Raw genomic sequence first — 23,633 nt, 5'->3', positions numbered from 1 at the left:
CACATGGTGGATACTGAAAATTTTAATAGAGATATTTATATGATCAGGCTGAAAAATTTACATGGTGGTTACATAAAATGTTAATGGCAGTATTTAATTATAAAGCTGAAAAAAATAGATGCTTGTTACTGAAAATCTTTTGGCGGTATTTATGTGATCAAGCTGGAATATTTACATGGTCGTTACTGAAAATTTTAATAGCGGTATTTATATGATGAAGCTGAAAACAGACATGGTGGTTAATTAAAATCGTTATGGCGGTATTTATATAAGTCTGAAACGTTTGAATTGTTGTTACTGCCAATTTTAATGGCGTTATTTATATGATCAAGCTGAAAATTTTATATGGATGTTACTGAAAATATTAATTTCGGTATTTATATGATCAGGCTGTAAAGTTTACATGGTGGTTACTGAAAATGTTTATGGCGCTATTTATAAGATCACTCTGAAAAGTTTACATAGTGGCTACTCAAAATTTTAATGGCGATATTTATATGATCAACCTTAAATATTTACAGGATTGTTATGGAAATTTTAATGGTGCTATTTATATGATGTGGCTGTAAAGTTTACATGGTGTTTATTGAAAATTTTAATGGCGCTATTTATATGATCAAGCTGAAAATTTACTTGGTGGTTACTGAAAATTTTAATGGCGCTATTTATACGATAAGGCTGAAAAGTTTACATGGTAGTTACAGGAAATTTTAATGCCGTTATTTATATGATCAAGCTGAAAAGTTTATATGGTTGTTACTGAAAATTTTAATGGCGGTATTCATATGATCAGGATAGAAAAGATTACATGGTGATTACTGAAAATTTTCATGGCGATATTTATATGATCAAGCTGAATAGTTTACATGGTGGTGACTGAAAATTTTAATTGCGTTATTTATATGATCAAGCTTAAATGTGTACCTGGTGATTACTAAAAATTTTAATGGCTGTATTTATATGATCAGGCTGAAAATTTTACATGGTGGTTATTGAATATTTTAATGGCAGTATTTATGTAATCAATCTGAAAAGTTTACATGGTTGCTACTGAAAATTTTATTGGCGATATTTATATTATCAGGCTGACAAGTTGACATAGTGGTTACTGTAAATTTTAATTGCGGTATTTATGTGATCAGGCTGAAAATTTTATATGGTGGTTATTGAATTTTTTAATGGGGGTATTTATATAATTAATCTGAAAAGTTTACATAGTTGTTATTTAAAATTTTAATGGCGATATTTATATCATCAGGCTGAAAAGTTTAGGTTGTGGTTACTGAAAATTTTAGTGGCAGTATTTTTATTAACAAGCTGAAATGTTTACATGCTGGTAACTCAAAGTTTAATGGCGGTATTTATATGATTAAGATCAAAATTTACATGGTGATTACTGAAACTTTAATGGCGGTATTTATATGATTAAGCTGAAGTTTACATGGTGGTTACTGTTATCAAAGGGCTTCGGATTCATACATCAAATATGGAAAAATCGGATTGTAAATCATGTCAAAATTTCAACGTCCAGGACAAAGATCAAAATCATATTTTATACGAGACTTGAGTGATCACAATATATGCCAAGTAGTGAATTGTCTCTAAAAGCGTGACTTTCACTTTGTCAGGCCAAGGACAAGGCCAAGGAGAGTTGTCCTTGGCCTGACGAAGCGATTCCCTTACTGGGTTTTCGCTGAAACATGTATGCTTATGTGTAGCCATTTGTTTGTAAACTAAATTCACTTATTTTGGCTCTGTCTAAACATTAAGCACTCTTTTGGGTGACACACTTATATATTTTGTTTTAAACAAACAAATAATTACTACCAATACAATATATATATATATATATATATATATATATATATATATATATATATATATATATATATATATATATATGCGTATATTTAGGAAGCATTTTTTCATTTAGAAAGACATTGTTAAAAACAACAGAGAGCTTCTGTTTAGTAATACCTTTTTATTTTTTTCAATTTTCCCTATTAGCTTTTTTGTATATACATCGAAGGTATGGATGTATGGTCCAAGCATTTTTTTTTCTTGAAGTGTCCGGGTTTTTTTTAAAACTTTTCATGTAATCCTCTACGCATCATCAGCAATGTGTGTGTGAGACTCTGCAGGGAATTATGGAAAGATTTATAAAAATTGTAGTTGGGGTGCGAGTGAAGGTTAATGGGACTGCTGGTGGCGGTGGGTTATTAGTGCCATAGGGAAAAGAGGGGGGCGTGCCGTTCTAGGGTCAGTAGCAAGAACAGGTTGGGTGTGAGGGGAGTAGGGAGCAGTTATGCTAGGTATTTAAGTATATTAGTACTGTTCCAAAATGCGACCTGATGTGCTTTGCATTTTGATATAAATAGCTTCAAGAATTTTAACATTCTGTACATTTGTTTCGCGGTGTAGTATTTTAGTGTTGTTAACTAAAATTTCTCTGAAACCTGAAAACATTACCCAACTCAAAAGAGACAACAAAATCACCACCTACCCTGGTTTACATGATCTTCTAAAAGCTAAATCTATTAAAAACCGACAACAAAAAAATTCTAACCTAATATTAACCCCCAGCCTCCCTCCACACCAAACCCATTCTTGCTACTGACCCTAGAACCAGTACACCCAACTTTCGCCATGACACTAACAATCCACTGCCACCAGCAGTCCCATTGGCCTTAGCTCACACCCCAACTACTATTTAAATAAATCTTCTCACAATTCCCTGTAGAGCATCACACACACATTCTTGATGATGCATAGACGACAACACAGTACACATGTATTTACACATTTAAAAAAAAAGGTGCTGTATGTGTGTGTGCATGTTTTTGCTTATGTACATACACACATGTGCACGTGCGTTTTTTTTTTTGCTTGCGTGCGTCTGTGTTTGTGTACGTGGGTGTGTGCAGGTGTCGCGGTGCGCTTACATCGTGGTTTATATTTTTGCTATGTTGCCCATTTTTTCATTTGTGAACATTCTTATATACACCGCCTGGTAGCAAATAACCTTCGTGTCGAAACTGAGGTGAAAGAAATCAAAATCAAATTCTTTCTCCATGAAAATAAATAACAGAGACTTTGATCTGAGCTGAATCGAACATAAACACAATCAATTTACACATGGAATTCTTTTGGCTGTATTTGATTCGGGGGAGAATTAATTCTATTCATTTGATTTTTTCTGGAATTGGCGCTTGTTGTAGCAGTACCTTCTCATAAATACAGTGTGTTAGCGGCCAGACGAAAAAGCAGGCGGGAACAGGAAGTCTCTCCGAGATGCGACTTCCTAGTCAAGTCGAGCCGAAGGGTCTCCAGCAGCACCAACAGTAGTTCAAACAGCCCTTGTCAGGGCTAGCCCTTTTCAGGGCTACCATTTTCCACGTTAATATGCGATTCTCAAACTATTCTTATGTGATCCACAAACTACTACCATGCGACTACTGCTGCCTGTCTGCTTCCTGAGATCTCCCCTCTTCAACCAGCAGCCTCCAGCTCACTCTTGCAGCCTTCCAGCCCTTGGTGCTTCCTGTACCGTTCCAGCCCTTGGTGCTTCCTGAAACCTTCCAGCCCATCATGCTTCCTGCAGTCTTCCAACCCTTGGTGTTTTCAGCTCCATCCTGCTGCCTTCCGGCGCTTGCCGCATCTACATCCTTCCAGTGCCTGCCACATCCTCTTACAGTCTTCCAGCGTGTGGCGCATCCTCCTGCAGCCTTCTAGCATCATTTGCAGCCCTCAGCAGGTTACCATTCTTACTTCCCTTTTGTAAATAAAAGGCGATTTGTCGTCTTTAAACTGACTTCAGTTTTTTTGCCATTCTTCCGTTTGCTTTGCTGTTCTTTTCTTTTCGCTTCTGTGTCTTGATATTTTATAACTTGTTGTTATAACTCTCTGCAACACGGGTGTGTTCATGTGTGTGTGTGTGTGTGTGTGTGTGTGCGTGCGTGCGTGTGTGTGTGCCATTACACTTGGACACGCATCGTGTGTTGCTGTTTATATATATGTGTGCACATGTGCGTGTGCCTGTGCATGTGTGTTTGCTTTCTTTGGGGGGGGGGTTCTTGCATGCATGTATGCTTGCTTTGAGTATGTGTATGAAGTTTTGCATTTTCTTCAAGGATAATTGAAACAACCTTTTACATGCACGTGTTTATTTTAATGTTTATTTCATTCATTTCCAAATTGTCCAAACCAATAAATTTTCTTTAACTTAAATAAATTTACTTAATTTTCTTTCATTTTTTTCATGCACGTGTTTATTTTAATTTTATTGAAAAAATTTTTTTTTGTTCATTGAGTATTTAAAAAACTTTAATTTATTGTAATTTAAGACATCTTTCAAAGTGGTATTGGCGAATGGTGCGTAAAAAAATTCTATGCGCCCCAAAAATGAAAAAAATAAACTTTGTTCTTTGAGTATTTTGTTACATTTTATATTTACAAATATTGAGTATTTTCTTACAATTTGTTCAAAATTTTGTGATAAAAACTTTCATTTATTATAGTAAAAATATTTGAATCAAATGGTTTAGTTTGTGATTAAATAAATCAAAACTGGTGAATGGTGTGTAAAAAAATCAACGTGCACGAAAAAATGAAAGAAAACAAACCTAAAAATTCAATAAAATGCCCCAAAAAATTTATAGAAAATGAACTAAATTTATTTATATTAAAGAAAAATTATTTAAGTAAAACAAAAAGGGTAAATAAAACAGACGAAACTGTTTACACCTGCGCATTTCTATTGCAAGGGAGTGGTATTACGCAAAACATGCGTGTGTGCAGGGCCCACTTTCATAGTGTCTTTGTTGAAAGTAAGTACGATAACTATTATCATATTATTTATGATTAATTCCCTTTTATGTTGTAATCCCATAATCCCTTTTTACTCCTCGCTTCCTCTTCCTGTTCCCAAAATAAAAAATATATACTTCTCTTTATACCTGTCACACACGTGTTCGTATCCTCCTTCAAATTTTCGTTCCAGTTCCTTTTCTCTTTGTGCCCAGGAGAGATAATGGAAGCTGATGGAACAGACTTTTATTTGACGGAGATGAAACCAAATACAAAATTTGAGAGATAAAATTTTTGTCATTTACCCACGCTCGGCCTAAAGGGCGCGAGTTTAGGTACACACTTTAATAGAGATGGAAGCGATACTGAGAGAAATGAAGATGTTTACACCGAACTTGTACAGTTTCTGGATGACAAAAGTTTATCCTTAATAATGAGAAGCTATAGATAATGGGAGAAAAGCTCTCAAAATATCACGTGAACACTATGCAAGCAAAGGAAAACCAAGGTAATCTCCTTGTACACCCAACTCACGTCTCTCAAAAGGAAAGGAGACGAAAGTGTCGCGGAATATGTGATAAGAACTGAGACATTCAAAACGGAGGACTACTACTATACCTGGAATTTAATACCGCATACAAACCTACTAGTCGATGCAGGGGCCACTTCACACATTATAACAGACGTAAAGAAATTTAAGAATTTCGACCCAACGTTCTGTTCTGAGTATAACGAGACCGATACTGCACCAACCACACCGGGTGTCCTCAACCTCATCGGATTCCACTCGATATGACAAGTGTTCTTTCGATCGTACATTGTCCCGTCACAAGTTGGTCTGTTGATCGTCTTCACCCACTGTGTTTTCTTAGTGGGGCGCTTTGCCTCTTAATCGAATCGTCTCCTACCCTGTGTAGGTAGTCTCCAAGTACATCAATCACTCTGCTGATCCTTGCGGCTTGCTGCAAAATGAAGAGTCTTCACCACAAACAACCAGAACTCCGGTTTATAACAATAACAAACTATTTATTAATTTCATTACTTCATAACAGCTACTGTCTAAATTGAGGTGACTGACTATAGCAGTGAAACGATGTAAGACCAGAACAGTAAAGTCACAGATTTCCCATTAACACAGGCTAGTTAACATCATAACATCAGGCTCTGAGGGCTCCTAAATCGGGAGCGCTTGACCAGCCCAGTGTTCTACGACTCTACTCTTTTTAGAATTCCTTTTTCTAAAAATCCAACCCCTTTTCCCCACCTCTCCTTCAGAGAGTGGTTACAAACACCCTTTTTTTCTTCTTCTTAGAGCTTATCTCTACCAAATTTTAATCCTCATTTGCACTGAGGTTTTTACTTATTATCAAATTAGGAGTGATTAGTCATTCCAGGTCAAACAATACTTGGCGGCGACCCTTACCCTTGACCCCCATTCTAAGTTGTCAGCCTTAATCAGCTAAGGATCTCTGGATCTCTTCATACCTCTCAACAAAGGTCCTAAAACAAAGGTCCTAAACAAATATATAACGACAATGAGATAAAAACAATTGTTATTTGTTTTTTCTCTTTCTGACAAATCCCATAGACATTTCTGTTTTGTCCCAATCAGATATCAACTCCCCCTCTTCTGCCCTCTCTTCCTCTATCTTGTCCGGTCAAACACCTCCTCTCACCGTAATATGCACCTCGCTGCATGCATTCATGACACCAATAGTGTCATACTGAGAACCACTACATGGAGTTCGCAAATGGAACAAAACTAGTTGGTTAGACTTAAAAAGAGGAGACACTGGAGTCTGCCTTTTAGACACTAACGGAAACTCCATTACTACTACCTTAAAAGGGGCACTACTTATATTTTCATACCCACAGGATATATTTTATGTGAAAACTGCGACCCAAAATGGAGCGACAGTTATTTTCGAAGAAGACGGGAATATACTAAAACATAAAAACAGAATGAAATTCAAAATACACTTGCGTAACAGACTATACTGCCTAAAAAACTATGAAGGAAGGAAATGCAGACGACAGTTGTTATCAATGCCATATTATCCACACGTGGCATAAAATACTTGGCCATTGCAATTACGATGACATAACAAAACTACCCGATGTGGCGAAGGGATGAAAATAAAAAATAAGACTGCAAACAACAAAAACAGCAACGTCTGCATTCAAGGAAAATTTCCCCAGAAAAGAAATAAATCTCCCGATAAAAGAGCAACAAATATTCTGCATTTTGTACATTCAGACCTAGCTGGCCCCATAGAACCAGCGGATTTAAACGGGAACAATTATGTCATCTCATTCACTGACGACTTTTCTGGCGCCATATTTGTATATTTTATTAAAGACAAAAGTGACGCCACACTTGCCACAGAAAAATTCCTCATAGATATTTCCTTATATGGCAAAATAAAAATACTGAGATCGGATTCGGAGTTCAAGTCAAACAATTTCAGAAAACGACTCCACCGTAATAGCATAAAACACGAAACCTCAGCGCCATACTCGCCTCATCAAAATGGAATGGCCGAAAGAAACTGGTAAACTCTATTTGAAATGGCAAGATACCTTAACATAGAAAGCAGCTTACTGAAAACACTGTGGAGCTATGCAGTTATGGCATCTGCAGTTATACGGAACAGATGCTTCAATAACTGTCTAAAACAGACGCCCTACTACAAGATGACTGGGAGCAGACTTATCAAGGATGAACATTTTCGGTTTGCTTTGCTATGCCTACTCCAACATAAAAAGAAAGCCAGACCCAAGGTGCCAGAGGGAAATCTTTATCGGATACAACAGAAACAGCCCGGCACATCTTATCTACCATCCAGAAAGCGGGAAAGTATGTAAACACAGACTGGTAAAATTCACCAACAACATCAACAACCAACACACTCAAACACAAGCCTACTCATCAAGCGATGATGACGCAAATTTTCCCCCAAGAAACTTAATAAAAAATTTAAAGTCACGGAAAAACCCTGAACGGTCCAATACCAACAAACAAACCAAGTCTACAGTAGAAACTAGCTGTATGCAAAGATACCCGATGCACGAGCACAAAATGCCCAGCTACCTAGAAGACTATGTGACGGTAGTCCAGTATGGGAGCGGCCACACATTAATAAACACTGACTATTGTTACAAGGCCGCACACGGCATACCCCACACTTACAGAGAAGTTGTCACTTCCCCAGGGACACACCACTGGATCCAAGCGATGCGGGAAGAAATTGACTCTCTAAAGGAAAATAATGTATACCATCTAAGATCATTACTCAAAGGCAGAACGACAGTAAATGGGAGATGGGTGTATAAAATCAAAGAAAACGCTGACGGGTCCCCTAAATACAAGGCCAGGTTCGTCGCAAAAGGGTACAACCAAACCAAGGAAATGGATCCACACCGAGAACACGTCCCCATCAAAATATTCGGAGACGGTCAAAGCGCTATAGCGTTTTCTAAGGACCCCATTCATCAGCAAAGATGTAAACACATCGACATTAAGTATCATTTTATCGGAGAAGCTCTGAATAATAACAAAATACAAATAATTTACTGTCCCACAGCAGAGATGATCGCCGACATCATGACAAAACCTCCAACCTGGACGAAGCTGGACAAGTTTTTTAAAAAAATTTTCGAACCCTAAACTGACACTAATCTTCTCTCACATATCTTCGTTTTTGTAAAGAAAAAAAAAAATAATATGCTGAGAGCAAGTGGGGGTGTTGAAAGTAAGTACGATAACTCTTTTTATGAACCTTTTTATGATTACCTCCCTTTTACGTTGTAATCCCATAATCCCTTTTTACTCCCCGCTTCCTCTTCCTGTCCCAAAAATAAAAAAATGTATTTCTCTTTATACCCATCACACGCGTGTTTGTGTCCTCCTTCAAATCTTCGTTCCAGTTCCTTTTCTCGTTTCACTGAAATGCAAGTCTTACCATACTTTTTTTAAAGTGCATGCGATTTCATTCATAATTAGGAAATTATTAAAAATTGCCGAAATACAGCACACACGCAACTGAAAAAAATTAATCAAACTGTCCTTTGGAATATATGAATATGTCAAATTAAGTGGTGTTTATGCACTTATAATAGTTCACATTCGACATGTCAACTTTTATAGGTTTGGGGGTATGCTGACAAGGTTGGAGGTGTCTTTTCAGAAAGCCGTTCTTAACATGGGAAGGTTTGGAGTGTCTATTCTGAAAGCCGTTCTTAACATGAGGAGGTTGGGATGTTTATTCGTTGTTTGCATATCCGAAAACCTATGAAACTCGACATTTCAAATGTGAACAGCAAGTTGGACATGTAAAAATCTTTTTTAAAAGGTATACCAAACTGACTTTTTCCTTTTAAAAATTAAATTATTTCACTTTAATCCATAACAAGCGATAATAAGAAAACATTACACATATAAACAAAATACAGACTCCTCACAAAAATAAATACATAAATAAAATAAAAAAAAATTCTCGAATCACGGATTATATACTTTTCCATAAATAAACAATAAACAAATTCTTATCTCTACTGGTTTTATCTTATTATATCATAATTTTTAAGATATAATTTTTTTTTTTTATATTCATGATTTCATCCCCTTTGTTTTTTTTTTTTTGTTTTTTTGTTGTTTTTTTTCTTGAATCCTTGAAACGGATCATAACAATTCAAAATAACACCTGGACATTTTTTATGCCTTAAATTATAAGTTTTTCCCCAGTGTTATTTTTTTCTTTTTTACTATTTTTTGAAAGGAAACATTGAAGACAAGTTTGGCATTCTACATTTTAATTTTATATTTATGTTTGCTATCGTCACAATTTATAGTTAAATGCACACTGTAGAGATCCCTAGATGTAAACCCTAACCCTAACCCTTCTACTCCAGTAGTTGCTTCCCCAGAACCGCTAGACTTTGGAATTCCATTCCAGGTCCCTACTTTCCCAATTGTACTGACGTGCAGAAGTTCAAGTGTAACGTGAACCGACATCTTGCTGCCCAAATCCCTACATAGTACCCCAGTAGTTGTTGCCCCTGATAGTAGCCCCCTACACCAAAGTGGTAATGTGCCTTGTTTGGGGTGAAAATATGATAATAATTAAAAAAAAAACAAAAAACGTTTAAATCGTTAAATCGTGCTTCAACTTAGACAAGGTATTGCTTAGCTAAAATCCGGTAACGAGTTGCAATACCCAAAAGGCGAGCACACAAAATGAGACAATGGTTCTTGAGGACACGAACACGAAAAGGCACTGATTTTTTTTTTTTTTTTTGATACTTGTATTTGGAACCGGAGGTTCAAAATCTGAAATAGCAATGAAAAGTTCAGATTTCTTTTTATGACAAAGTTTTAAAAATAAAAGAAATTATTTTTAGTTTAAACTCTTAACTTATATTATTCAATTGTTTACTTGTGAATCGCCCGCTTTATTCTCTTTTGCACGGTATAGAGTTACAGAGAATTCATAATAAACGATAATCATCAAGGAAGAGAGAGAGAGAGAGAGAGAGAGAGAGAGAGAGAGAGAGAGAGAGAGAGAGAGAGATTTTATCTCATTTCATTCCCGCGTTTAGGTAGAATTACTGTTATCTCATACACCCAATTGTCGCACTTTCAGTATGAAAGAGGTTCCTTTGTTTTTCATACATCTTATTTTCCTTCTGCCATCATACGTTCGTGCCTCGCTAATGCAGGTAATTTCTTTTATTCTTTTTCTTTTTTTCTTTCTTTTATTTTTATTGTTTATTTTTTGCTCTCGAGCCGGTAAGATCTGCTATTTACATTTCTTTATAGAGGTTTACTTACATTTTATAGATTTTTCTTTCCGGATAACTCGCACGGAGATTTACTATTATTAAATGTTTCTTTCTTCATTTTGCCACACAAATACGTCATAATGCAAAATACCATTGAAGTTTAAAACTATCTGTGCGTACTTTATTCTATTATAACTAATATTGAATTTTTGTTTTTTATTTTTTGACCACAAGCTAAATAATTTGTTTTTATTATTATATACCTTACATTACGTGATAATTTCTTGCCAACCACACCAACACCCACAAAATGGCATGTTTATAACGAGAGTCATACTTAACAGGTTAGGGGTGTCAATTCCGATTGCTGTTCTTACCATGAGGAGGTTGGTGGCTGGACGACGACGACAACAACAACAACAACAACAACCTACTTTCATTTTTTACGTGGAGGGGGATGCTACCACCGGGCAACGCCGGTTAACAGGTCCTGCTAGTATATATATATATATATATATATATATATATATATATATATATCCGTTTTATTATTCATGCCTGTTTATATCGATAAAAGTGAAAGTGTCTGTCTGTCTGTGTGTGTGTCTGTCTGTGTACATTTCCCTACGCAATAACTGTCAATTTTCAGTCTACAGACTCGAAATTTTATATACAGGGTACTGAGATTTGGGAAAATCTTTGTAATCCATTTTCGGCCAGAAATTTGGCTGTTAAGGGGTCAAAGTTCAACGATTTGACCTTTGAGAACCCTACCAAACTCCTCCGACAATTTTGGATCTAAACACTTGAAATTTTATATATAGATTCCTTGGACATGGATCAAACTTAATAACTTGATTTGAGCCCAAAACAATAAATATTAAGAGGTCATAATAGGGGTCAAAGTTAAAAAGATTTGACCTCTGCGGTCTCTACCAAATTACTCAGACAATTTTTTGTCTAAATATTTGAAATTTTACAAGAAGGGTATTCAGAGATAGGGCAAGCTTTTTAATCGGTTTGTGTCGAAAATTTGAGCTACCAATATATAAATGTATGTATGTATGCATGTATGTATGTTTGCCTACAACTTTCGACAGAGGCGACGTATTTTCACAAGATCAGTATCGTTTTGACGCTCGACCGTTCAGACAACAAATACCAAAAAATTGGCTAAAAACATTAATTTCTTCACCCTCAACTGGGCACTTTGCTACAGGGATGGGTCGCTTTTTTCGCCAATATTTTTTAAAGTCATCCCCTCTTTTCGATTGTCTAGCCTTAATTTAAACCCACGTCACTTCCGGTTTGACGGTGGTCGTAACAGCAAAGACGTCAGGTTTTCCCCCGTTCTTTTTCTCCTCCACGGTACGGTTTCGAGCCTGCCTTCCTACTACCACTTTTTAAAAATTTTTATTTTTTGCTCAACATACACTTCCAAACACCCGGGCAATGCCAAGCTGAAATGCTAGTATATATATAATTGGTTAGTTTCCTGTTTGAAATGTATCTATCTATCTATCTATCTATCTATATATATATATATATATATATTAATTTTCTTCCTTCGCTAAAACAATGACATTTATACCCGAAATCATATTAAATGTTAGTGGGTTTTTGGCTATGCAAAAAGACACTCCAAGATGGCTTCTCAAGATGGCCATTACCAAAGCAAGAAACCACACTACACATTCTTTATCTCTAGTAGGTCCACATGAACTCTCTATATCAAATGACAAAGAAACCTGTCGTATTTTAAAAAGTAAATGTATGCTTGCTCATCTTGTCATGAATTGCTTTTAAGAATAACTGATTCCAGCTCTTGTGCTCTTTCGATTGCCGCTAATAATAATAATTAATTTTCAGTTTCGGAAGAGTTGTACACAAGAAAATATTAATAACAGATAATCACTTACCCCGATTACATATTCAACGGTACATTCAGGAACTTCCCCGCTTGCTTCCAATTCAGCTTCATCTTCTGGAGACAAATTTGAGCCCTTAATTACATTACTTCTGAATTTTCCAAGATCTTTCCAAATTTCTGTAGCAACGTCCGGTGGCAAGGATTCACATACAGTCATTTTGCGGCCATATTTTGCTGCCTGTTTCATAAGCATGGAACCGTCCATTTTTCTTCGGTCGTTTCTACGAATATACCAAATGATGCCAATGACAGCAGCCACGACAAAAAGTGTTACAACCACTAAAACAATAACGAGAAGAGAATCTTGGGTTGGTTCTTTTGGTGCCGTAGGCTGAAGAACCACGTTCTGCCTTGTATCGTTCATTGCCAAAAGAAGTATGGAAACATAGACGCTTGCTGACAGAGCTGGGGATCCACTGTCTTCCACCATACATTCCAAATTGTACCTGCCGTAATCTGACTGGACAGCAGGACGTTGAAATGCAATCACGCCGGAATAAATATTTAGGTCAAATAATTGTTTGTGGTTACCGGAAACAATTCTATATTTCAAAAAAGCATTCAACCCACTGTCTTTATCGGTGGCTCTTAACATGGTGATGTTGTTTTTCGTGGACTGAGTATAACGGGTCGACAGGCTTAAATGCTTCTGACTTGGAAAGACAAACGTTGGTGCATTATCGTTCATGTCAATGATCTCAATGATCGCATTGACCACAGTCTTTAGAGGAGGTATTCCGTTGTCACTAATAGCTACCTGGAATTGGTATATGTTTTTTCTTTCATAATCTAAAGCTCCCGTTGTCGTTATAGATCCGGAATCGTTAATAGTGAAAGGAAAGTAACTGTCCCTGTGCAACAGAGAGAATTTTAGTTGTGCACCAAGACCCAAATCGGAATCAGTAGCGTGGATTCGACCTACGGAGGAATTTGATGGGAGATTCTCATTAACTTTGAACTGAAATTGTTTAACCGAAACAGAAGGGAACACATCATTAATATCCAAGATCTTTACCGACATCAGTGTACTTCCGGTTAATGATGTTTTCCCCATATCTTTCGCGAAAACATGAAACTCGATCAATGCTGTTTTCTCCCGGTCAAATACTTTTTGAACACTGATTATTCCAGTCTGTTCGTCGATGGTGAACATTGATGACACTTCCGGTCCTAGAAAGTATTTAAGTTGCGCGTTGGGACCAATATCGATGTCAAGCGCCGACACATGCGCAATGGGTAATCCCACCTCGTTATTTTCTTGGAGAGACACAGTGTAGTGTGAAAGTGGAAAGTAAGGGCTGTTATCGTTGACATCTTTAACGCGGATCATAATAGCCCTTTCGCTCGTGAGCGGAGGACTTCCCTTGTCTTGGCAGCTGACAAGAATATTGTAATGCGTAATCCTTTCACGATCAATCTCCTCCTTCACAACGACGGTGTAGATGCTTTCTCCCAACTGATGTAGTTGAATGTCGTCATTCTCAAGGCTGCATGTTACCTCGCCATTTAGACCCCTGTCGACGTCGATAGCCTTTAAGTAAGCAATGACGCTGCCAATATGAGCCCCTTCCAAAATCTCTGCAGAGTCCTTTGAGGTGCTTGATACAAAATTAAGCCTAATCAGGGGAGGGTTGTTTTTCGTATGAACAATGTTAATTTGTACGGTTGCGTTTGATTTTAAAAATGCTATGGCACTGTCTTTGGCTTCGACGATGAGCTGAATCGGCGAACTGTGTGGCATCATGATTTTCTTTTGAAGAAAAATATTTCCTGATTTTTTATCGATTATAAAATTCGCCCGATGTAAATCTGAGGTTTTAGCGCTTATATAATACGAAACTTCCCCGTTGATTCCTTCATCGGAATCTTTGGCCTGGACGGTAACGATCGGTATCAGTTCCTGGGCTTCGTTTTCAGTAGAACCATTGTAAAAAGGGCGGCTGAATACTGGGGCATTATCGTTCACATCTCTAACAGATACGTGGACATTTAAAATGCTTTCTTTATACGGGAAGCTCTGATCTTTTGCGACAACTTGGAGATTATAGGAATGTTGTTGTTCGCGGTCAAGTTTCTTCTCTAAAGCAAGACTCAGTGGGTTTGTCTGAATCTGGAAAATACCATTTACGGTGTCTTTCAGAAAATAACTAATTTTGGAATTTTTTGGATTGATATCTTTATCGACAGCGTTGGGTAAACTTGCTTTTAAGTCAGATTTATTTTCAACAAACTCAGTCTTTATTTCGTTGCTTGGAAATTCAGGTTTGTTATCGTTAATATCTATGATGTTTATCTTGATGATCAATAATTTTAGAAACAGTTCCCTTTTTCGCACTACGACTTCGATCACTTTGTGACAATCCTTGTCTTGCTCGCAGATGGCTTCGGCGTCGATTTCTTGTGCCGTGTACAATTTACCTGTTGTTTCGATTATTTTAAAGAAACTGATTGCTGTCTGTTGCATTTGGCTGAAGCGAATCAGATTACGATCTTTGCTGGCAACAGAGTCCATAACGGAGGAATCTGTTTCAATGTCTCCAACGTAGGTGCCAACAGGTGTCCCTTCTTCAACATTGTACATCAGATCCGAGCAGACGCAACCGCATAGAAGTTGAAGAAGAACAATTAATGGAACCAGCATTGTTTTCTAGCTAAAAATTAAAAAGAAAAATCAAGTTAGAATGAAAAAAAAATTGTTTTAGCCTAAACAAATCTCACACAGATTTCTCGAATATATTACGTTATTTTATATGGAAACCGCTTCAGCCAAGGCATCAAGCCACTTGATTTAAGGAAATTAAAAAAAATGTCATTTCAAGGTCCAAAGAATGAGATGAGGATAATATATACATTGTATTATTAATTTAAACAATAATAAAATAATCCTTGCAAAACTAACTGTGTTTACGACTTCAGAAGTCCAACTATAGTAAAGCAAGCTCTTTTACGTTCAAGAACGTAAACGGCCCTTATAATGTCCAAAGTTAGATAGTCGCATTCAAAGAAGAGGTTTTCATACTTGTTGACGAAGAAGAATAAGTTTATTATTTTATTTTTTATGCATTCAACCTGACAAATAGGGTATCTACTGATTGGTTAAGGAGAATCGCCTTGCCCAATCGAACAGGACATTTTTTTTTTGAATAGGAAGGATGCTAAGAAGAGAATTATTTATGGGGAAAAGAGAAGTGATTCGTTATATCATAACCTATTTGTTAGATTCGAGCAGAGAAAGAACAGACTTTGTGCAGCGGCGTTACAATAAGCAATTACAGAAGACAATACGATTTTATTGAAAGTGTCTTTCTCTCCTAAAATAATTATTTTCTTGTCCACTCCTCCTATTCTGAGAAAGCCCTATTCAATCGATCCACCAACAGGCACTTAATTTTGTTGTGTTGGATAAAAAAAACAAAAACAAAAAAACATCCTTATTCTTCCTCCTTTTTGAATGGGCCCCCGTCCAGTCAAGAAGTAAGAAGACTCTTTGATTCGAATGTGACAACTCGAATCTGAACACACACACACACACACACACACACACACACACACACACACACACACACACACACACATATATGTTTGAACAAGAATAGAAAAAATTAATAAATGATCAAAAGAATATCCTCCGTTTATTTAGTTATTTTACTTCGTTTTATTTATTTTTTCCAGCATTATATGTTTGTATATATCAATTAACGAAATCTACAGTAGCGTTTCAAAAAATAAATAAACGGGTGGGTGGATGGGTGGGTGCGTACGTGCAGACAATCCAGACAACCTAGACCCACAATAAATACATAAGTTCAAATTCTTGGGAAAGATTTTCGAATTCGCACCCACTTTGCTTATCATCTACATCTACTCATCAATCTTCAGCTGTATATGTGAACACGTCCATAAAAATGAATGCGCGTATCCTGTGTATGTATATGTACGTGAAGAAGCATTTGTGGTAGTGCGCGAGTGTATATACATGTATGTTCACATATACGAGTGTGTTCGTGGGGCGGCGTTGAAGGACTTGGTTTTGAATAAAGGCCACACAAGTTGCTGGCCATTCCAAGTCGAAAATGCTGGAAGGGTCATATTCAAATAGATCTTTACCTTAATGGCTATATCTGTGCCCCTCCCCCCGCTGCTAACTCTTCCCGCTCACTCATATTTTCTATCATTCACACTGAGGAAGATCGAAGGATCGGTCGAAAATAATGTGCTTTTTGAAGGAAACATTCTTGGTTTTTTCAAAAGACTTTTTGTATTCCTACACGTCAACACATAGGAAATAAATACAGAAAAGATATAAACATTCATATATTTTTCGTATTGATTTTTTATTCATATATATTTAAATATATATGTGTGTGTGTGTGTGTGTGTGTGTATATATATATATATATATATATGTATATATACATATGTGTATATATATGTATATATATGTATATATGTATATATATATATATGAACATATATATATATACATATATATATATGAACATATATATATATATATATATAATATAAAGCTGAATGTGTGTGCGTGTGTGTGTGCGTGTATGTGTGTGTGTGTGTGTTGTCACGAATAGGTTCCTATATGGTTGACTATTTTAAAAAACCTGATTACATATAATGATAGAAGATGTATCGAGACACAGGAATGGGTATGTTTGATCCGGCAGAACGGTGGTTCATTAAAATTGTGGGGTCTGCGCTCGTGCCTGGTCCACAAAGTATGGAAATAAAAAATTTAAAAATTAAAAAAAAAAAAAACGTTTACAAGTGTTTTTGATATAGATGTACATAAGAATACTTTGATAAGTATGTTTTAACTTAAATAGGAATGGTATAATAAAATTGTGGGTCTGCGTTCGCGCCTGGCCTCCATAGAATGGAAATAGGCACAAACTTTAATAAAGACTTTTTATATCTATCTGCGTAAGTATACTTTGATAATTATGTTTCAGTTTGAAGAAATATGGTATAATAAAATTATGGGATATTCGTTCACACCTGACCTCCATAGAATGGAAATATGTCACAAAGTTTAACAAGGTTTTTTAATATAGATCCACAGAATATTGTGATAAGTGTTTCAGTGTGAACAGGTGTGGTATAATAAATTATGGGTTTTATCTATATTAATTTTTACTTTCATCATATTTTGCTTTGGTTTTGATACCCCCAAATTCAACCCAAAGTTACAACCCTTCCTTTTCATAACCTATCATACTTTCATAAATCAGAGTCCATTTTCTGTAGGCTGTTTTTGAACCCAGTCAACGACGGGTACTTTTGCTAGTATATATATATATATATATATATATATATATATATATATATATATATATATATATAGTTGAATTTCTTAAGCCGCAAACACAATTAGTTTTGCAAAGACTTTTCTATATTATTGTTTAATTTAAGACAATGTTATCCTTTCTCTCCGTCTAGCGTGTCGTGTGTACGTATTTTTTTCAGCATTTTTCAACTGCAGCAAGCGACAAATGAACCATTTTCTGTGCCTAATCACTCTATGCTCCAATCAAATGGACTCACGAAAAAAATAATTTCCAAAAACTACCTGGCAAATATACCCAGTGAACAAAGTGCAAGAGAAATACAAACACGCACACCTAAAGGGATGGTTGGAATCTTAAAAGATTTTGAAATGCATAAGATAGCAGGTGAATGTCTTGTATCCGGGAGGATGCCTCACCATCAGCTAGAACCAAATGATGGGCTAAAAAAAATCAAAAAAAATCTAAAGAATGTATAAAAACAGTCGAGAAAAGAAAAATTCAAATCAAAATTAATCGTTCCTAATCAAACAGATCGGCAATGAAATCTATCTAATCAGTATTGCGCCATTAAAAACAACAATGGCGTCAGATATAATTATTGTTAAAGTAGAAAGAAAGAAAAAGAAATTAACCGAAATCTTTCTTAAGATCATATCAGAAAATTTGTTTTCATGCATTCAATTGTTTTGAAGCTATTTTTAAGGGAAAACCCTTAAGCGGTCTATGCGTGTAGTGCCACGCCTGACTTCACACAGTGCATTTTTTTTTACGACCATAACGTCTTAGAAAAGTGTAAAGAACAACGCTAACAATCAATAGTTAAATTGCCGAATGAAAAAGACGGAGAAAAAATATGAATGCTATGAATGGGTCAATAGCCTACTCAACAACCGGATTAGTGAAATGAAACGAGAGAACACGTTAACGACAAAATATATTTTTATCAATAATTTTATAAATAAGCATAATTTGAAAGATGAAAGTTTGTTGAGAAGTTTTACATTTTTTTTTTAATAAATATAGGTCATAGCGTCAGAAAGTTCGTTTCAAAGTTCCGTTGTGTGTCAGTATATATATATATATATATATATATATATATATATATATATATATATATATATATATATATATATATATATATATATGAAATAAAAGCAAAATCCGATCCTGCATTATGCTAAATCCTACCCTCTAATGAGAAGGAAAGTATTTCTTCGAAACTCCGCGGATTAAGGACTATCCATTTATTTAGTGTTTCCTTTTCAAATTATGATTTTTAACTCTTTTTCAAAGTGTTTTTAACATGTTTTATTAACTACTTGCTCTTATATATATATATATATATATATATATATATATATATATATATATATATATATATATATATATATGAGCAAACAGTTAATAAAATGTTAAAAAACACTTTGAAATGAGTTAAAAACATATTTAATCTGAAAAGGAAACACTAGAAATATGGATAGTCCTTAATCCGCGGAGTTTCGAAGAAATACTTTCCTTCTCATCAGAGGGTAGGAATTAGCAAAATGCGGGATCGGATTTTGCATGCAGAAGTATTTGATGAAACAACAAGTAAGTCAAAGATCTTACTTGAAAACAAAATAAGTTAAGCAGAGGGAATATGGTAAAGAAAAAGGTGATTACACATGAATGGATAGTCTGGTGGAAGATAAAAAATCCAGTGACGCTAAAATCCAAATGTAAAACTTCAATAAAGTTAAAAGAATTTCCATTTGTACAAGTAAAATCCAAGGAAATCCCGTAATTGGAAGAAGATGGTCCATAATAATCCAAAGGCAGAAATCCATGGAATAATTCACAAAAATGTGTACAAGGAAAAAAAGAAAAGATCCCAATAATATTAATAAAAGAAAAATAAGATGTGCTTTTCACTCTACTTCCGAAACATAAATATAAATAATAAAGATCTGGGAAGAAAAAGAAGAGAGAGAAGAAAAAAAACGTGAGAAATACTGTTGAAATTTAAGCATTTTTTAAAATGTTTTTTTAACGTCTGTCAGAGGTTGGTGCAAAATAATGTCGCCTTTTGACGTTCAACTACTGTAGCGTCTCAAAGTAAGGGACAAAATTTTAAAACCTAATATTTGTGAGAAATAACAACTGTGAAAAGCTGAAATTTTGACAACTGGTAGTCGTTATCATCCAAAATAACATACTAAAATTTGAATCATTTGCAAAGGATAGAAAAAGAATTATAAGGATTTTTTCAAAATAGGAACATCCAAAAGGGACAAAATTAAGAAAAACAATGTAAACAGCTAAAAAACAATAAAAATACACGTACAATCAATATTTAGTAAATGAGCCCTTGCTCTCAATGACAGCTGCACATCTTCAACTACAAGAACGAATCAGTTCTTGACAATCCTCGATACTAATTTTAGACCATTCTTCTTGATGCTTAACCCACAAATCCTCCATGTTAGTGGGATTTCTTTCCATAACTTTCACTCTCAAGGTCTTTCAAAGATTTTCTATTGGATTTAAGTTAGGACTTTGCGGTGGCCAATCCATGATTTCGAAACCTTGCTTGCTAAGGTAACTCATTACCACTTTTGCCTTGTGACATGGGCATTATCTTACATAAAGGTAGCCCTACCGAAACCTGAATTCTGTATGATTGGCACAACATGATCTTGAACAATGTTTTTATAGATCTGCGCATTTACACAAGTTTGTAACTGGACAAGAGGCGTTGTACCTTGGCTTGAAAACATTACAAATACCATGACGCTTCCACTCCCAAATTTGACAGCTTTCTTAGTACACTTTGCACTTAATCTTTCACCAATACGTCTCTTTACATTGTTTTTTTTTTTCATCATTTCCAAATAAATTAAACTTGCTTTCATCACTACAAAGTACTTTTGCCCAAATTACATACCTGTTTGCAAACTTTACTCTTTTCTTTTTTTTTTCTTCAAACTAACAAGTTGTTTCTTCCCTGAGGTTCGATTAAACAGCCCTATTTTTTTTTGCAGTTGTCTAGAAACAGTCTGTCTTGACACATTAACACATGAGGTACTATTCATAACCCTTTTAATTTTTAAGCAATACTTAAAACGGTCCTTTAATGACATTGTCTACATTATTTGGTCTTCTCTTGCCGAAGTTTTGCAGGGCCTGCCGGTTTTAAAAGCACTATTTTGCCAGTATCATTGTAGGATTTAAAAACTCTGCCTACAACACTCTTGGAACGTTTCACTTTCTCTGAAATCTCTCTAATGGTGTGCTTTTCCTTGTGTAGCTTCACAATAGCTTGTCTCACAGAGTGATCAAGTTTTTGGCATTTCACCATGGTGCCGGCTGATGCAACGTTTACAAATGACTAAGTAAGACTTATTCTTTAGAGGAAATCAAAAAATTTGAATATAGCATACTGTTTACATTGTTTTTCTCAATTTTGTCCCTTACTTTTGGACGTTCCTATTTTGAAAAAAAGAAATAAACAATTGTTATAATTCTTTTTCTATCCTTTGCAAATGATTCAAATTTTAGTATGTTATTATGGATGATAACGATTACCAGTTGTCAAAATTTCAGCTTTTCACAGTTGTTATTTCTAACAAATATTAGGTTTTAATTTTGTCCTTTAGTTTTGGACGCTACTGTATATATACAAACGACATTATTTTTGCACCAACCTAATATGTGTGTGTGTGCGTGTGTGTGTGTGTGTGTGTGTGTGTGTGTGTGTGTGTGTGCAAGAGTTTACTATCTGAATAGCTGAGTTAACTGGACAGCAGCAGGCTTAAAAGAATGTTAGCGTGAGGCGATCCAATCGGGTTTTCTAGGACAAGCGTCCGTGACTCAAGATATGCCGCAGGTGTCATCATGGTAGAACTCTGATCTCAGTCTACCAAGTCACTGTTTTGTAGGGTTGGTTAATTTGACACAGAGTTGTTACTTTTTTGGGTTTAAAACGATTCTGATTGGTTGAAAATATTTTGAGTTAACACGTCCTTGTGAAAACTAACTTGCTTTTGGAAGTGACAAGGAGAACGAATGCCAACGAAACAGAAAAAGAAAAAGGATAGCTATTGAAGCCATTTGCATTTCAGCGTTCGGTCGAATCGCGTCTCGATGTAAAAATTCGTCACCAGATTGTCATGAAAGAAGTGAAAAGGAAAGAGTAAGCTGAACGAAGAAATAAAGGAAAAGGCTAGCTTATTTCAGCTCGGTTTCGTCTTGCACATTAATTTCTAATCTACCACGTGCGCATCTGTCAAAAAAAAAAAAAAACAGTTGTAAGTATTTTACGTGTTCTTCCATTGAATATGAATGAAGGGGCGAATATATTTCGGTGGAAATACTTTGCAGCTAAACTCCCTTGATGACAACAGCATGAATAATGTCATTCGGATGAGAATCATATATAGATGAAGAAGAAGAAAGACAACAAAAGAAAACGGATGGTTCTTTCGATGGGTTAGCAATGGATCACGTGACTTTAGTGTTGTCATTAATTTTGCATAGTGGAACTTGAGAGATTACCGATCACGTACATTGAGATATCAGAACCAAACAGGAAATAATGGAAATTTCAACACATTAGGCATTCTTTTTTTAAATTCTAGTTTCACAAAATAATTTGATCACAAAACAAAAGTTAGCAAAATCCTTTTGTTACAGCAGTGACCGATACCAAATAATTGACACTACAACCAGGGTCGAAATCAAGCTCTGAATTCGGACAAAGACAACAGCGGACGATCACGACTTGTGCATTGAACGATTACAAATGCAGGTTGACACTGAGTCATGCTAAACTTATTCTTTTCAGCTGCTAACATAATTGGGCCATTTATTGTCATTATTTGTTTCCCTTCCTTGGTCCCCAAAATCAACATTTCTTTATTGATTCTGTCCCTGTTGATTTTGTGGTGGTAATTATGTGCAGTTTTAAGAGGTTCACCCTCCCAGGCTTTGCCTTCTCTCTTTGAGAAGGGATTAGTTTATAGCTAATCGCCTGAAGCACCCTCATACGGGAATGTCAACGGGGCTTTCCAGGTACATTTTTTTGCCGCTCAGAGTGCCCCTACTCTTGCGCGCTGACGTCTCAATCCACTTTCCGACCCTGATGTCTAAGTTCTTGCAGTAGGAGAGAATTAAACAACCTCCTTTGGTCGTAAGAAGTTAAGAGACTACTGGATAAGGGCATTGAGAAAGCGATGGCAAACAAAGATATAGCAGCCAACACCCATTACATCACAGGCAGGAGCTACTTCTCACAACTTCGAAATTTGAAATCCATTTCTCCCTGGCTTATCCAATCACAAGCCAGTTCTCAATCATGTGACCGAGTACATAAAAGGCGAAATCACAAACCTTTAATCCTCTTTCTCGTGTCTTTGCTCTGAAGCACACATCGCCTGGGACTTCACTCCCGGGCCGAATGTGAGTACCACAAGCTAGCTATGGCTCTCTTCAAACTCCCATTTATTTCCATGTGCGGTACCCACATGAACATTCTTTGTCATGCTAAAAAACATACAACTCACACTCACGCACGCCAACACATTAATACATTGAAGACTTTGCCCTTTCTTTCTCTTTTAACTGGTTTTCTTTGTACCGACGGCTACTACCCATAAACACGTGTGGACTGAACTATTCTCTTCTTTAACCAGCCGGCATTTTATTAATTCTATCTCTGCATAAGAACACTTCAACCTACTAACCCGTTTCTCTCTTGTACACTCTACTAACGAAGATAGCAAATAAAGTTGTTTATAAATATAGAAATGATGGTGGCGTGTTCATATCATGTCGGG

The 23,633-nt window shown here is 35.8% G+C and overlaps 1 protein-coding gene across 2 annotated transcripts in view; it reads right to left on the bottom strand.

The window, feature by feature from the left end:
* The window catches only part of LOC145303465 (protocadherin-11 X-linked-like), a 50,724-nt gene that overhangs the window by 5,290 nt on the left and 21,801 nt on the right, over positions 1–23,633 (bottom strand). The window contains exon 2 of one of the 2 annotated variants that reach the window (XM_080144805.1): positions 12,507–15,164. In XM_080144805.1, the coding sequence (XP_080000931.1) occupies positions 12,507–15,158 (2,652 nt within the window). In that variant the 5' untranslated portion in view covers positions 15,159–15,164. Of the gene's footprint in view, positions 1–12,506; positions 15,169–23,633 lie in introns of both variants that reach the window. The other variant, XM_080144804.1, reaches the window with a different exon arrangement.

This window comes from Euprymna scolopes, chromosome 19, assembly GCF_053919585.1.
Source record: "Euprymna scolopes isolate OS-2025 chromosome 19, ASM5391958v1, whole genome shotgun sequence".
NCBI lineage: Eukaryota > Metazoa > Mollusca > Cephalopoda > Sepiida > Sepiolidae > Euprymna > Euprymna scolopes.
Note: the sequence above shows the minus strand (reverse complement) of the source record. Positions and strands in the feature narration are given on the sequence as shown.